The sequence below is a fragment of the Hoplias malabaricus genome, chromosome 16 (assembly GCF_029633855.1).
Source record: "Hoplias malabaricus isolate fHopMal1 chromosome 16, fHopMal1.hap1, whole genome shotgun sequence".
Classification (NCBI taxonomy): domain Eukaryota; kingdom Metazoa; phylum Chordata; class Actinopteri; order Characiformes; family Erythrinidae; genus Hoplias; species Hoplias malabaricus.
Genome location: NC_089815.1, coordinates 31049746 through 31065907, shown reverse-complemented (window position 1 = coordinate 31065907; position 16162 = coordinate 31049746). Strand labels below are relative to the sequence as shown.

Genomic DNA, 16162 nt, shown 5'->3' with positions numbered 1-16162 from the left:
AGGCTGAAGGAATGCAGCCTCCAGGCCGTGTTTTCCAGCCCTGCCCATCTCTGCACCGCACCATCTGTGAGGAGACGGCACCTCAGAACCGCACACGATGTCCTTTACCTGCAGCCGTTGGAGAGGTCCACCTCCTGTCGTCCAGCTTCTGTTTTCAAAAGGCTAAAGCACAGAGGCTACGCTGCATTTCCTCAAGGTTAGAAATCCCTTATGCTTTAAAACGTCTTTAAGGCTCAGATGTTCAGAAGGTGTTTAAACACATCTTGTGTAAAGAGGTGAAAAAAATAAAAAACACAGACATTAGTTTTCTTTCCAAAACATTTATTTCCACTGACGTCAAACAGCGCTGCTAAGAAATAAAAAGTAGGATCAGTAACAGTTCAGTGTCGATAAACTTTAAAGTAACCCTAGGTAAGGTTTGGTATTTTTGCTCCTGGGCTCCCCCTACAGTTGCAGTATGAAGTTTATTTTTACAGCACTCACCCAAAATCAAGTGGGAAGGGGAGGAAGGGGAGGAGTCTTCCTATGGGGAGTGGCTTCCTACCCTCCTCCAAAAGTTACATAGTGCAGTTTCTGCAGTGCTGAGTCTGGAGTAACAACAACAGAGGGGCTTTCCTCCCTGTTACACCTCAGTGGAGCGTCACAATGATTTTGAAGGTGCAGTTTAAAGGTGTTACTTTACAAATGTAAATATCTTAAAAACAAATAAACACAAACACTCGGGCCTCATTCATTCATCTGAGAACTTTCTGGAAGCTCTTTCATCTGAATATGAACCTGTGTTTGTGTGAAAACCTTTCACTGTAAATCCACAAGCATTCACAAATATTACGAATAAAAAAATAAATGAAAAGCTGCGTCAAAATTTACAAACTCTCTACAGAAAAATGTACAGTGAGATAAAGGTGGAGCGACGGACGCTACGTCTACGTCACAGACAGAGGACTTTTCTAACACAGAGTAAATCCAGGAAATATTTAGCTTTTAAAGACGTCCTCAGAGCCACAGCACTGAGAAAATGTGTTAAATATCATTCAAATTAAATAAAAAAACAAAACCAAATCATGTCCGGCCTTTCGTCTAGTCCCGGAATAAACACACACCCCTGGTCAGGGCTGTAGACAGACCACACACACACACACACACTCCTAAGAAGTGTCCACTGAAACTGGGTGGGTTTTGGTGAAGACTGTATAGTTCTGACACATTCCATGTCCAAAAGTTTATAGACACCTCTTACAATGTGAATCCAGCTGCTGCTATGTGCAGTGACTTAACAGTGTCATCAAATCCACACAGCAATGCTCCAGGACCCAGTAAAGCCTCCACAGAAGAGCAGAGAGTACAGAGAGTTAGTGCAGAGAAGAGGAACATGCTCTGTTTCAAAAGAAAGGCTGGATGAGAAGGTGTCTACAAACTTTAGGCTCGACCCCGTAGTTACGGTAATAAAAATACTCTGACCTCAGGTAGCTGCTGAATTTTTAAAGAAACCTCTCTCTATCATATTGTTCTGTGACAGATCTTTAAAGACCCCCTCCAGTGGAAACGCAGTGTTTCGTCACGTGATGACGCTTTTCCACCAACAAGGAACCGTCTCCGTTCCGCTTCGTGAAGCTAATTGTGACGTGTTCGCTGTAAAATAGATTGTGGGACCAGCAAATCTGTTCACAGCTGGAACCAAAGAATAGCAGGTTTTTAACACGAACCGTGAGAACGTCTGGGGGCGTGGCTAGTTACAGGAGCAAGGAGCGATGGCGACACCCAGGAGGAGCGCACTGTGTAGTCGTCTACATCTTCTCATCTGTCAAAAGATGATCCATGCTTGATTTGTGGAGAAAAACAAACATCTGTAACAACTCTCACAGCTTGTCTACACACTCCACCGTCATCTCACTTCTGTTTCCTGCCGCTGTGCAGCGCCCCCTGTTGGTGACGTATTCACAGCTTCCACTAAAGCCGGTGTAAATGCGGCTGGTTCTCTGAAAAGCACCAAGGTTCTTATAAAACCGAACAGAATCAGTTTAAAAAACAGAATTATTTTGGTGGAAAAGGGCTATGAGTGTGTTTTGTAATTGAGATGTGGGTGGAGATAGAGGCGGAGACTATTTGCATATTCATAGATCCGCACATACCCATGTGACACCAGCCACCACTTCTTTTCAACATTCTGCTAACGCACTGGAGCTCAACACACTTGGAGTAGAGGGGGTGGGGTACAAAAGTTACATAGTGCCGTTTCTGCAGTGCTGAGCAAGAAGTAACAATAACAGAGGCTCTATTTTCCCCATTTACAGGCGAGTGGATCATCACAGTGAGTTTGAAGCTGTAATTTGTGTGTGAAAATACTACTTAGCGTTGTTTTAAAATCAGTAGCTCAATAACGTGTGTAAACAGAAGTGTTCACTCAGAAAAATCAACAAGATGACGTGTGATTTCTAACGTCTGTTCACCTCCGTTAGCCCACGGGCAACACTTAGAAATTCCTGTCTGTGGTAAAGGACCACACTCTACAGCTGCAGCAGACAGAACAGGCTCAAAACCACAGAGTTGTTGCTTTAAAGTTCTACTACAGTTTTTCCTCCCTTCAGTTCAGTTCAGTCCGGGTCTCGGATCCTCCGCAGATCAACCATCAGAAGGAAGGATGAGGTGTGGATAGTCTTTGGTTTCCATGGTCCTCTCCCTTTCTCTCCTTCCGTTTTCTTTGCCCATGTTTGTCCAGTCGGAGCGAGCTGGCCGGAGAGGGTCCTCCCCTCCCCCTGCATTCCACACACTCCACATTCCACACACACACACACACACACCGGTCATCTACAGGGAAAAGGAGAGAGAGAAAAGAACGGGGGAAATGTAAATGTTTCCGTGTTCACACTGATTGAAATCTACAAAACACAGACAGCTGTAGCCGCTCTCAGAGCACACACTGTTACTAGAGAACACACACACACAGTTAAAAAAGTGCCCCATAAATAAATAAAATGCACCAATACGTTTGAACATACGCTTTATCTGTAACTGTGCAATAAAAATGTGCAGAAGTGAGGTCTCTGTAGCAGCTGTTGAATCAGGGCCAGCTCTGAGTGAACACACGTCCTGGTGTGTGTCCTAAAGCAGCCACATCGTGCCTGAAAACACAGCAGCGGCCTTCTGCAGAAGTTATGTATAAATCGGATCATGAGCGTTACACGTTCAAAATGCCAGGCGAGGGTTAATACCAGGGATGAACAGTGAACACACACACACACACGAAAGAACTTAATACAGTTCAAAATTAGAGCTGACAGACCTTTGTGATTGAGAACTACATCCATCCATCCATTTTTTCCCAATGAACGAAGGTCTGTGTCTGATTTAAACATTTTAATTCCATTTAAAAATTAAATACTCATTGTTTTACTTGCTTCTCTGCTTTAATATTTCTGTAACTTCCCTTTACACTTTCTCTAAAGCACAGTGAACCCTCGCTGTTTGAAAGGTGCTCTGTAAATAAATATGCCCTGCGTTTTTAAAGCATTGTTGTGGATAACGGAGGCTAGAAATTAAACTTCTTTTGATAAATAAACATGATTTTTCGTCGCTGCTTCAAATCTATAAAAGAACAATGTACAATGAACAACAAGGGAATGTCAGAGAGCAGCAGAGAAAACCAAAACACACTCAACACAAACAGGAAGGTGTCTGCTGTGTACGGCGTAGAAGCAAAAACACTTTAGCTCCCGTTCCGTGAAAGAGTGTGTGTAAAATAGGTGAAAAGTTCATTGCTGAAATCTATCACATTTCTAAGAAAGCGCCACATGACTCACCACCACCTTCTTCTCAGCTGGGGCAAATATTTATGGTATTTTAAGAGCTGATCTGAGCTCAGTTACATTCTTCACATTTTCCACTGACCACACTCTTTACCTGCAGGAGCTACAGTGACCCAGTGTCTCCACCAAATTAAAATCAGTCAACGTTCAATGTAACTTCACACAACAATGTTTTATTCAAACACTCTGGAACAGCTGCACATGAGTCTAACATCACCACACTCAAGGCCAAGAGTGGGCCAGAGGAATAAAAAGCCCCTGAAAGAAAACGTGCGCGGAGAAATAAGAGCACTGAGTAAAAACGGAGAAGAAAGAGAACAGAGTGAAAACGGCTAAAAACCAGAGCTTCTGCTCCTCGCTCCTCACTGCTGTGCGCTCGGGGTCGGGGTGAACAGCGAGCGGCTCATTATCATTTAAAGGAACAGGTGCTGAAAGCGGGCGTTCTGAACAGGGGCTGTTTACACAGGGGGAGAACACTGCTGTGGGGCTCGTGGGGTTTGGACCAAAGCAGGTCACAGACGTTTCATTAAGAAACAGAGCTGTGTTCCACTGTGGAGACGAGGGGGGGATACAGCACCTTTAAACCAGTTTAGCTATTAATAACAGTAACCAAATAGTGTATTGGGCACATTACAACAGTTTAAATGGATGTTGTTCTTATGGTTTTCACTATATAGAAATTAATATGTTATAAATGCATGTTCCCTGATGTAGTTACAGAGCTGATGCTAGGAGTGGAGAGGTGTTTTGCTGATTCAGCAGCAGACAGCTGTAAGTACAGTATGTGTGTGTGTGTGTGTGTGTGGGGCTCCAGAGGGAAGCGTTTAAGCCTTAAATGAGGATTCATTAACTGAGCTGTCAGACCTGGATAAACCCGAGGCTATAATAAACCTACAAAGGCCTCTAGAAGCTTCTCTCTCTGGTTGCTGTGAATGCCGTGTTATTATCTGTAAACACAGTGAAGGCTGTTTGTGTAAAAGCTGCAAAAATCTCTCTTTCACATCTTTATTTAATCAAACACAGATCAGAATCAAAGTCTACAGTGAATCTCTATGAACAGAAGACTGAGGACATCACTACAGAGGTTTCCGCTCCAGCTCTGTACCATATATACACACACACAGGTTTGTTTTTATAGCTTTTACAGAGGACAACAGTCAAATATATTTCCAGTCTGAATGTTATATAGGAGGTTGTGGGTTCGAGTCCCGCTCCGGGTGACTGTCTGTGAGGAGTGTGGTGTGTTCTCCCTGTGTCTGCGTGGGTTTCCTCCGGGTGACTGTCTGTGAGGAGTGTGGTGTGTTCTCCCTGTGTCTGCGTGGGTTTCCTCCGGGTGACGGTCTGTGAGGAGTGTGGTGTGTTCTCCCTGTGTCTGCGTGGGTTTCCTCCGGGTGACGGTCTGTGAGGAGTGTGGTGTGTTCTCCCTGTGTCTGTGTGGGTTTCCTCCGTGTGACGGTCTGTGAGGAGTGTGGTGTGTTCTCCCGCCTAGATCCCAGTGATTCTGGGTAGGTTCATAGTTTCAGACAATGAATTAATGTTATATAATTCAGTCTCAGAAGTTGGTTGAACTTTCTTACATGCACAACATTTGCAAAGGCTACAAAAACAAACCCAGACTCTCTCACACATTCTACACACCAGCCACTGCTTTATAAATAAAAGCTGCAGCCGCTCGGTGTTGCACTGCACTGAGAGTTTAATTTTACTCTGTAGTGCATTGCTTTGGGCTCCTTTTCAGCCTCGGCACTCCACTGACTGGGGCTTAATTTAACAAACACTGTGGAATGACACGCAAAGCATTCTGGGAGCTTTCTTCCATCAGGGTTGTGTAATCACAGAGCTGTACAGACACACGGATCGGCCCAATCATTTAATCATTAACTCACTGTCCATTCTCTCAGCTCCACCGACCGTACCGGAGCGTGTAGTCCATGAGTTATCCCCCTTTCACCCTGTTCTTCATTGGTTAAGACCCCCTCTGAACCCCAGAGAGCAGCCAGACTCTCACTGTGTCCCAAACGGTTCACTATTCACTATATAGTGCTCTATTGTGGGGTTACGCCATGTTGTCGTAGTGTCTGAAAACATAGTGGACAACATTCCGTGCACTCAAACAATCCCACAATGCACTGCAAAAGTAGTGACCAGTGTGCATGTGTGTGTGTTAGTGTAATGTGACGGAATTCTTGTTTTCTAATCTTAAAACAGAATGTGTGAGTGTGTGTCGCCCTGTGAAGGACTGGCGCCCCCTCCAGGGTGTGTTCCCACCTTGCACCCAGTGATTCCAAGTAGACTCCGGACCCTGAATGTGTTAATTAATAATCTTAATCCACTGGACATAATCTTTAACTCTTGACCCTTTATAATTTTTGGTAAAACCCCTAGAAAGTCTTAGAAAGTCAGGAGCATTTTGTCTGAAATAATAAACAAAGGTTTTAACCTGTTCTTTTGGACCCAGTTCACGGTGGTCCCTCCGAGCACCTCTCAGACAGGTAATCAAGGGCTGTAATACAACGATTACCTGTCTCAGGTGTGTTGGGAAAATGAAACAAGAGTACAAAATGTGGACTGGCCCAAGGTCTGTGTGGACTGGACTGGACTGAAACACTGAGCTGCTGTTGACCTTTAGCCTGGTTTGAGGCTGAAAACAACCCTGAGATTCCTGCTGAGCCGGTCGCAGGGACGCGTTTACGAGCAAAGCTCCTGCGTCTCGACGCCTGAAGGGGTTAATTAAACTCACACGTCCTCTACAGCACCGCAGCTAAACACGAGCCAAGCACACACACACACTCTCAACAAGCCAGAGTCTGGAATTTCATATCCAGCCACTTTACAAAGCCGGGTTTCACAGGTAACCAGAAAACCTCTGAAGGCCTTTATCAGGGAAAAGCTGTATTTAAACACGGATTAAAGGTGCAGTACATGATTTTATTCTTTTTCTTTTTTCTATTTCACTTGTAAAAAATTAACTTAAAACAGGAAACACATAATAAAAGAAGCAAAATTAATTATTTACAGAAAAACATAAGCTGAACCATGCTTTAAATATAACCTTTTTTAAAGAGGCAGAACGTTCAGACTTCAGTTAAACGCCTTTAAAGACCGACGTGAAGTTACAACTCAAACCGTCACTGAAATTACGAAGGTTTGTTTTTATTGTGTTTAATTTCTGTAACCTGCTAAACATCTTTTAGCCGTAAAGAGTCTTTTTTTTAGGGACAGAAGTGTCCCGCTGTGAGCAGATTTCCTCTTTCTGTCCCCTGATGGATGGCTGCCCCAGGGGAGGGTCAGAGGCTGTGGAGCGCAGACAGACGCTTCAATCAACTCAATAAACGTCCCGTAACGGTCGTCACGCTGCTCATTTCAGCCACGTTCATCACATCTGCTCCCCAGCCCCACCTCTTACACACACACACACACACGCTTTTGTACCTCACCCTGGTGTGGGATCATACATTCACCCAGTGTAGATCTATACACCACACAGCCACAAGATTAAAACCACTGACAGCTGAAGTGAAGGCCTGACCTGCTCCACACGCCTCAGTGACCCTTGGGTGCCCATGATCCCGTGGTTAGTTCACCTCTCATCCTTTCTTGGTCCATTTTAGTCCGTACTGGCCACGGCACGCTGGGAGCACCCGAAAAGACCTGCTGTTTTTGCGGTTTTAATCTCGGTCCCGGTTACATACGCGATTTTAGGAAAAACATCAAGTTGCAGTTACAGCGTGAAAAATAATGTAATCTCACACACACACACACACACTCCTAATGAGGAAGTGTAACTATCACACAGTCCGGTCCTGGGTGTATCCATTACTCAGTGACAGGCTTCTGCTTCTCCAACGGTTTCATGAATGTAATCAGGTCTGATGTTACTGTACTGTACAGAGCCGGAGGCAGGAGGAGCCGCTCTAATTGAGACAGAACACAAAGGAAGTGCTTTTTTACTGTTGTAATGCGGGATTCGTACATAATTGTGATTAATTACAGCAGGTGAGAGTGAGCTCTGAGGGGAAATCTGTTCACGACTGGTGTCTAACAGGAATAGGACGGTTGGCCGGGGGGAAGCTCAGCAGAAATAAGACCTCTATTAGTTTTATGCAAATGTGGCAGTGTTAGAGGCCGCACTGGACTGAATGTGAATAGGCACGAGAGTGCTTTTGTGTGTGTGTGTGTGTGTGTGTGTGTGTATGCCGGGGGGCCTGTCTGCACACAGATGTGAGAATAAAAGGCTTCCTTTCACTTGTCTTTCTCGGGTGGCTCTTAAAAAGCACATTAATAAAACATAAGTATTGAGTAAGTGTCCTGTGCAGCGGCTCCTTAATAACAGCAGCTGAAACCAGTCTCGTGACCTTTGACCTGGTTCAGGTGTGTGACACACACACACACACACACACACACACACACACACACACACACAGTGTCCGTCGTCTATTTTCTTATTCCAGATTTCCACAGGTTTTTCCTGCATCCCAAATACGGCCAATCGGTCAAGACCTGATTAGCATCTGAGGCTGTGCTTCTTCTTTATATTTACAGTGGATCTGTGAGACGAACAGAGCTAACAACCACAAACGAAAGCTTAGATTCCACCAATGACCGTCAGGAAAAATCCCATTTTCCTCCTCATCCCAAATCAGACATAAGCCACAGTCGGGGTCTTGTTTTTCCTCGTTATTGGAACAGAACTTTTTATATTCATTAACTGATGTCAGAAAGGCTGTTCATTTAATATTTTTACATAAACGTTTCCTTTTTCAAGGGCCAGAGAGGGTTTTTTCTTCATAGTTTAATTATTTCCTACGTTTAATTTAGTTTTACGTTACACTACAATACAACATTTTCACACACTTTCTCCTTTTCCATATTTGTCTATGTTTGCTTTATATTAAATTCTAGATATGAACAATGGGATTTTAGAGTCATTTTCGAGCATTTACGAGTAGAACATACCAAATACCTCCACACACACACACACACATAAATAATATAAACAGAGCCATACACTCTCTATATTCCTCTGGACTTTTCTGGAAGCTTCCGAAACTTCAGAAGCATGGTATTTTTAGTTTAGAAGTCTTGGCTGCCAAATAGAGCAAAATATAGCTTCTTTCCTCCGGCCTGCGTGCCTCAGCCTCTGGTATTATGCGTAAGTATGATGTGCAAAAAATCAACACTGAATTAGCAGGCTTTGAAGCAGCTGCACCCAAAAAAAAATGCAAACATGAGGATAGTCAGCTGCAGGCCTGTGGATTTGAATCCCCTCCAGTCTGTCCCCACCCAGTCCATCTGTTTACTGCTGAGGAACAAACAGAAAACCCTCAATAACAAAGTCGACCAGTACAGAAAAGGCTGTTTCACAGCCAAGCTAGCATCTGTTTTTAGCCTTACTACAACTCTGAGCTTTTCTTTTAACCCCATTTTACCTGAAAACTAGCCCTCAGTACATCTACATGCTAAAGCTAGCTACTAGCTTTGTAGCTCATTACGTTATTACATAGATTAATAAAAGCCACTATTTTAGCAGGGAATCCAAAAACTAACACAACGTGCTAATCAACTAAGGCTATGACTTCTTATTCTTCTTTAACAAATCAGAAGTGCGCTTCTTATTACATTTTACATTCCACCTCAAATGGCGCAGCAGTTACATTCTGAACCCTAGGCCCCAGTAACTGAAGAAGCAAACTTCCAGTCACGTTAGTTAGAGGAATAACTGCATTTGGGAGTGACTTTTCACTGAACTGTTTCTCATTTGCAGCTTCTTCTTTGGAAATCTCACCCAGGGTGTGTTTAGGATGTTCACAAATGCAGCTCAGATCCTTAAACTTCTAAGAACGGCTCTGAAAAGACCTGTTCTGGGTGTTGCGTTCTTTGTAGCACCCCTCCCTTAAAAAAAACACTGTCAGTGAAAACCAATACAAGACAAGTCAACTGTGTCAAATCGTCACACTCTCTGACATTCCCTTCTGAGAAAAAATAAAATAAAATACACGTTACACAAACGCAATACAACGTGAAGGTATTTTAGTCAAAGGACACTGGGGTCATTCCTTTACGCCCAAATTTTACTACAAATAGAGAGAGCAGTTAATATTTCTAAAAACATCCTCCAGTGAATATCAAGTGTCCAACCTGGTTAGTGTGTGTGTGTGTGTTTGCTTTGTGAATAAGTGGTTAGCGATATGGCTGAGCATTTACAATTTGAAAATGCAGTGTTCAAAATAAGGCAGTATGATGGTGCAGCAGGTAGTGTCTCTGTCACAGCCCCAGGGTCCTGGAGGTTGTGGGTTTGAGTCCTGCTCTGGGTGACTGTCTGTGAGGAGTGTGGAGTGTTCTCTCTGTGTCTGCGTGGGTTTCCTCCGGGTGACTGTCTGTGAGGAGTGTGGTGTGTTCTCTCTGTGTCTGCGTGGGTTTCCTCCCGGTGCTCCATAGGTGCAAGTGTGCGAGTGTCCGTAGGTGCAAGTGTGCGAGTGTGTGTCGCCCTGTGAAGAATTGGCGCCCCCTCCAGGTTCTGTTCCGGACCCAGACCCAGCAGAACCCGGAACTGGATGAAGTTGTTACACATAATGAATGAGTGTTCAAAATAGTGCCACCGTGCCGCCCCAAAGAAAGTCATGTATTTCTTAAACATAGAGACGCTTTTTTTTTGGAGTTCATCGACAACATTTTAGGGAACTTTGTGGGAAATCGTTTCTACGTCTTTAAATGATTAAGTGATATACCAGGACTTTAAATTAGACCAATATTTAAAAATGACAAAGACGGAGACACATGATTTTGAGGACAAATAGACAGCTGTTTCCACTTCAACCATGAACAGGACAGTGAGATTTACCCTCTGGGTTGTGAGTACAGCTGCTCTGTAATTAAGCCTCCTGTGTTCCTCCAGACTCTATTAACTGGCTTCTCCTCTTTATGTGACACCTCACAGCCCTCATTAGGACCAGGTACCTTTCATTATCCTCCAAATGAATCCCTTACTTGTGACACATGGAAGGTTTCTGGTGTTTGATGTGAGGCGAGAAAACGTCGGAAAGTGTCATTTTAATTTTCCAGGAGAAAAAAAAAAATGAACTTCTCCTCTTTCTGCTCTCATTCATTTATACAAACAGCTTTTCTGCGCATGGAATCACACAAAGGATTAGAGCTGCCTCAGTTTACACAGTTTAACATTGTTCTGAGACTTCTTTGAAGAGTCCGGCATCTCTTTTGGTGAGAGATTTCCTGCGTAGGTGCTTTGTGTTCTGCAATTTGACTGGATATGGTTTTGGAAATCGATACGTACGGTTGTTGTGCCATTTCTTTGAGATTGAGGAAGGCACTATATACACATTTAGCAGACTTTGAGAATGAGAAAAATGATAAATCAGTCTGGTCGAGTCTCTGATAACTCTACTGTATCGCTTGTAACATTGTCGTCGCATTTTCTGTGATGTTTATTTTATGAGCACTGCATAATGTCAAAATAAGAGCGTGTTCATTGACACTGAGACGTACTCTAATCCCAAACAGTACTATGAGTCTTAAACCATTCAGTAAATGTTTTTCTGTGCACTGTGGGCACCCTGACCAGCTGTTACATGTTTCCATAGGCCAAAAAACAGGAACCCCAATGTATTTTAATACATGGCCAAGCATATCACAATATCACAATATAATAGTTCAGACTTGTGCTCAGCTACTCACCAAAAGCAGCATCTCCTCACATTCAGGACGGCAGATATTTCCATGTGCTGACAAAGGCAGTAGGGATGAGGGAGTATGGCACGCTGGTGATGCTGTCCCAAGTGTCCGTAGATGGGTCGTAACAGTCCAAGGTTTTGCACCTTTGTGCCCCAAAATAACCCCCTACGACATACAGCCGGTTCCCAGAAGCCACGGCGTGGCAGCTGATCCTCTTGGCCGTGACGTCACCGAATTTAGTCCACTGGTACGTCTCGCTGTTGAAACGATAAGCAGAACTGGCCGAGAACTCTGTATCCCCTCCAATGACCACAACCTGATTCCCAACCACAGCTGCAGCTGTGTAGCGCCAGAGCTGAGGGCAAGAGGCTGGGACGGTCCACCTGTTTTCACCTGGATCAAAGCACTGCACTTTGGGGTATTTATCTCTGTTTACACTAGTGCCTCCGAAAGCAAAGAGTTTATTCTTGGCTCCGACGACAGCAGCATTGCTGACACCCTCTCGCAGAGGAGCTACCAGCGTCCATTTGTTGGACTGTGGGTTGTATTGTTCAACCTGTTTGAGTGACACAGAAGGAGACGCAGGGAAAGAGCCGGCAAGAGAGGTGTGGCCACCTACTACGTACAAGACGTGGTCCAGTTCGGCAGAGCCATGGCCAAATCTGGCTACAAGCATCGGTGCAGCTTTGGACCACTCGTCATGCAAAGTGTCATAGACCCAGACATCTCGGGAAGCTCCGTTTTCAGATCCTCTGCCTCCTGTTACGTAAACCTTGCAGCCGATAGCACAAGCGCTGCACTCTTTCCGAGGACTTGGGAGGTCGGTTTTGAGGGTAATCTCCTTCGTCTTGTGGTCGATCATATAGATTTTATCACACATAAAGGTCTGGCCTCCTAGAAGCAAGAGAGCCTGGCTGATCTTCCTCGGCCTGGCACAGAAACCCGTGACCACGCCATCATTCTGGAGGATCTTCATCTTGCACCTCACGGCATCTTCCACAATCTCTCGCCCGACCTTGTCTCCCATTACCAGCTCTTCAGAAACAACATTCTTGAGCAGGTACGCCTCTGGGAGCAAGGCTAATCGCACGCATCTGAGAAGCTCAGGCAAGTCTCCGAGTCTTCTGTCCATGTCTGCTTTGACCCAGTCTATGACTGCTTCGTACACTACGCTCTCGTCCTCTACTTCCAGCTCCTCGCTGAAGATCAATTCTTGGACCTTGTCTTTCGGCAAGCTTAGGAAGTCCTCCGTTCTGTAGAGGGCAGTGAAATTCGCAAGGCACATTCTCCAGGAGAGTTCAAACAACCTCTGGCACTGATGGGCGTCTGACAGCAGCATCATCCCGAGGCAGTTGGAAGGATGAAGATTTTTCTCGAGGAACTCGGCCGAGGCGTCTCGGATATCGTGGAACTGAAGCATGTCACCAGCCTCCAGGAGAGACTCTGCATTTTCCTCGTTTATGATGATTCTAGCAGAGTAGGCATAATCCAGAAGAAGCTCTAGAACCTCTGGGTGTAAAGAGTCATGGAAGTTGACCTCAGCATCTCGACTCTCCTTGAGGCCACCGTTGAACATAGCCTCAAAGTACCGGCTGCAGGAGGCAAGTACGGCCCGATGACAGGGAAAGGCCCCGTTTCCTGCCTTCAAAACAACATCCGTAAACACTCTACGCTTGCGGAGAAGATTGAGGTGCATCAGGAGACTGTCTGCATGAGACGTTTTATGGAATAGGTGAATATTCATGGATCCAGAGCTTGACCTGGACTTCCGGTTTTCGTGGCTGCTTACAGACATCGTGGACCTAGAGCTGAATGAAATAAGGAACCAAATGTATTAATTTGGTACCTACGTTCACCACTTAAACTCTAAGCTATACTTTTGAAAATAAAGGTGGTGAAGGGTTCTTGCACAACGTCAATAAAAACGGCCACTTTTGGGACCTGAAAAACTTCTCTAACAGTGTTTCTCAGATTTAACTGGACAGTAGAAGACTTTGAAAGGGCTCTGAAACAATCTGATCCCCTCTCACATCTAAAGACAATGATTTCTTAGTGAAAGGGTGAATTTATAAAGATTCTGGGTCTTGGCCGAGACTTGACCGAAACTTACAAAAATACATTACATGGTTGACTTTGTCGAAACATATAGATGCTAAGATATTCATTCTGACCCCCCACACTTTCAAAAACCCTCATAATGTTGTCAGAAAGTGAAAAGTCATTAGGTTTAAGACTGGCCAAGGTTTCACACCATGTAAGGGCTCCTTAAAGTCATAGAGATTCTTTTTAAATCATGTCAAGAATCTTTAAACCTTTTGACAGTTCTTCACACTCACAAATCTCTCTATCTTTAAATGAACCCAATGTGCCAACAAATAAAGGCATGCTGGGAAATGCACTGTTTTAAAAGCTGCATCATGCTACTGCTGCACACTGTAAACACACTCGCCAGGCTGGGTGTAAGCCTGTAATTAATACAGCACAGTTCCTCTGCTCAACGCTCCTGGTTAATGATTCGTGATTTGTATGATTCATACATCCTCTCTGATAATGTTTGCCAGAACAAGCGCAGAAGCCTTGAACCTCTTCCACATCTGGTTTCGTGCGGGAAAAGGGCTGACGAGCAAATCAGCCTGGTATACTCTGTTACAGCTCGGTTTACAAGAGATATTTTATTCAAGATATGTGAGAAAACATGGCAGACACACATTAGGATGTGTACTGTTAAAACTATCTGAAATCTCTCTAGTATCATCACATGCCTTCTTACAGAGCTTCACATACTAAGTAATGAATCAGTACAGGAGTCTATCATTGGTAAAAGCATGATGAGATAAAACTAGGATTTGTGGTGCATTTTTGAGGAATTAAAACATTTTAAATACTTTTAAACACATTAGTAGTTGTGACTATGTTGAGAGGTAATGTCTCTGTCACAGCCCCAGGGTCCTGGAGGTTGTCGGTCCAAGTCTTGTGTGTTCTCCCTGTGTCTGCGTGGGTTTCCTCCGGGTGACTGTCTGTGAGGAGTGTGGTGTGTTCTCCCTGTATCTGCGTGGGTTTCCTCCGGGTGACTGTCTGTGAGGAGTGTGGTGTGTTCTCCCTGTATCTGCGTGGGTTTCCTCCGAGTGACTGTCTGTGAGGAGTGTGGTGTGTTCTCCCTGTGTCTGCGTGGGTTTCCTCCGGGTGACTGTCTGTGAGGAGTGTGGTGTGTTCTTCCTGTGTCTGCGTGGGTTTCCTCCGGGTGACTGTCTGTGAGGAGTGTGGTGTGTTCTCCCTGTGTCTGCGTGGGTTTCCTCCAGGTGACTGTCTGTGAGGAGTGTGGTGTGTTCTCCCTGTGTCTGCGTGGGTTTCCTCCGGGTGACTGTCTGTGAGGAGTGTGGTGTGTTCTCCCTGTGTCTGCGTGGGTTTCCTCCGGGTGACTGTCTGTGAGGAGTGTGGTGTGTTCTCCCTGTGTCTGCGTGGGTTTCCTCCGGGTGACTGTCTGTGAGGAGTGTGGTGTGCTCTCCCTGTGTCTGCGTGGGTTTCCTCCGGGTGACTGTCTATGAGGAGTGTGGTGTGTTCTCCCTGTGTCTGCGTGGGTTTCCTCTGGTTGCTATGGTTTCCTCCCACGCTCCAAAAACACATTGGTAGGTGGATTGGAGACTCAAAAGTGTCCGTAGGTGTAAATGTGTGAGTGTGTGTCACCCTGTGAAGGACTGGCGCCCCCTCCAGGGTGTGTTCCTGCCTTGTGCCTAGTGATTCCGGGTAGTTTCCGGATCCACCACCGCCCTGAACTGGATAATGGTTACAGACAGTGAATGAATGAATAAATGAATGAACTATGGGTGCAGACTACTGGAAAAAGCAGGTTATTGTGAGATAAAGATGATTTCCCTTTTTTAAATACACCTTAAGCTGTTAAGGCTTGTTGTTAAAGCATTGTAACCTTTATGAATGCAACCTGGTATGTGGTGAAGGCAGAATGGACCAGGACAGTGGTGACTGCTCCAGAGGCAGCGTTCAAAACCATTACTTTCAATTTAACAAAAGTTAGACTGCCTTTAAACCTGTAAATATATTAAATACAAATTAAAAGAGGAATATGGAAGTACACGACAAGAACTAGTTGTAGGTGGCTGTAAAGCATGTGGCAGTACAACACACTAGTGTTCATTTCCCCGCTTTTAAAGACTGTTTCTTTAATATCAACACCATTCTGAACCTTAGCACTTCTCCTAAACTTAGAACTGAGTCAGAGGGAACCGACTCTCACCTTCTCTCCTTTAATGTGAACTTCGGACGGTTAAAACCTCGTCTCTCTCCTCGGATTTCCTCCTCGAAAAGGCCCAGAAGTCATGTTAGTCCTCTCTGGGTGAGAACAGAGTTCGGTTCCGCAGCAGAGACGCTCTCCCGGGGCTCGGAGTTCACTGTGAGCGCCGCTCTTCGCTCGGTTTCAGCGGATAACCTCCAGCTGGATTTCCGCCCTTTCCTCAGCGGAGCCGCAGGGGGTCTTCATGAATATGCAAATACCAAAACGGCCAATCACAGCACAGGAGGGCGTGGCCAATTTGATTAAAGGTGCTCTTGAAGAATAGAAATAGAGTGTGAGGTAGAGATTGAATGTTAGTGGGGAGAGAAGGTAACAACACGGAGAGATAAACATCGTGTAGAGTGCAGAGTCGAATACA

At 44.9% G+C, this 16162-nt stretch overlaps 1 protein-coding gene across 5 annotated transcripts; it reads right to left on the bottom strand.

Annotated features, from left to right (window-relative positions):
* Nucleotides 1–293: 293 nt before the first annotated feature.
* Nucleotides 294–15940, bottom strand: enc3 (ectodermal-neural cortex 3). Of its 5 annotated transcripts, none has more exons than XM_066647836.1 (3): nt 15748–15940; nt 11499–13303; nt 294–2808 (listed from the first exon to the last, which is right to left on the bottom strand). In XM_066647836.1, exon 2 carries the CDS (start codon nt 13288–13290, stop codon nt 11521–11523), a length of 1770 nt encoding a protein of 589 aa, XP_066503933.1. In that variant the 5' UTR covers nt 13291–13303; nt 15748–15940; the 3' UTR covers nt 294–2808; nt 11499–11520. The 5 variants fall into 5 exon arrangements, with proteins under 5 accessions (XP_066503933.1, XP_066503937.1, XP_066503934.1 ...); XM_066647840.1 differs by lacking the exon at nt 294–2808 and adding an exon at nt 7650–7720; XM_066647837.1 differs by lacking the exon at nt 294–2808 and adding an exon at nt 8781–9108.
* Nucleotides 15941–16162: the final 222 nt, after the last annotated feature.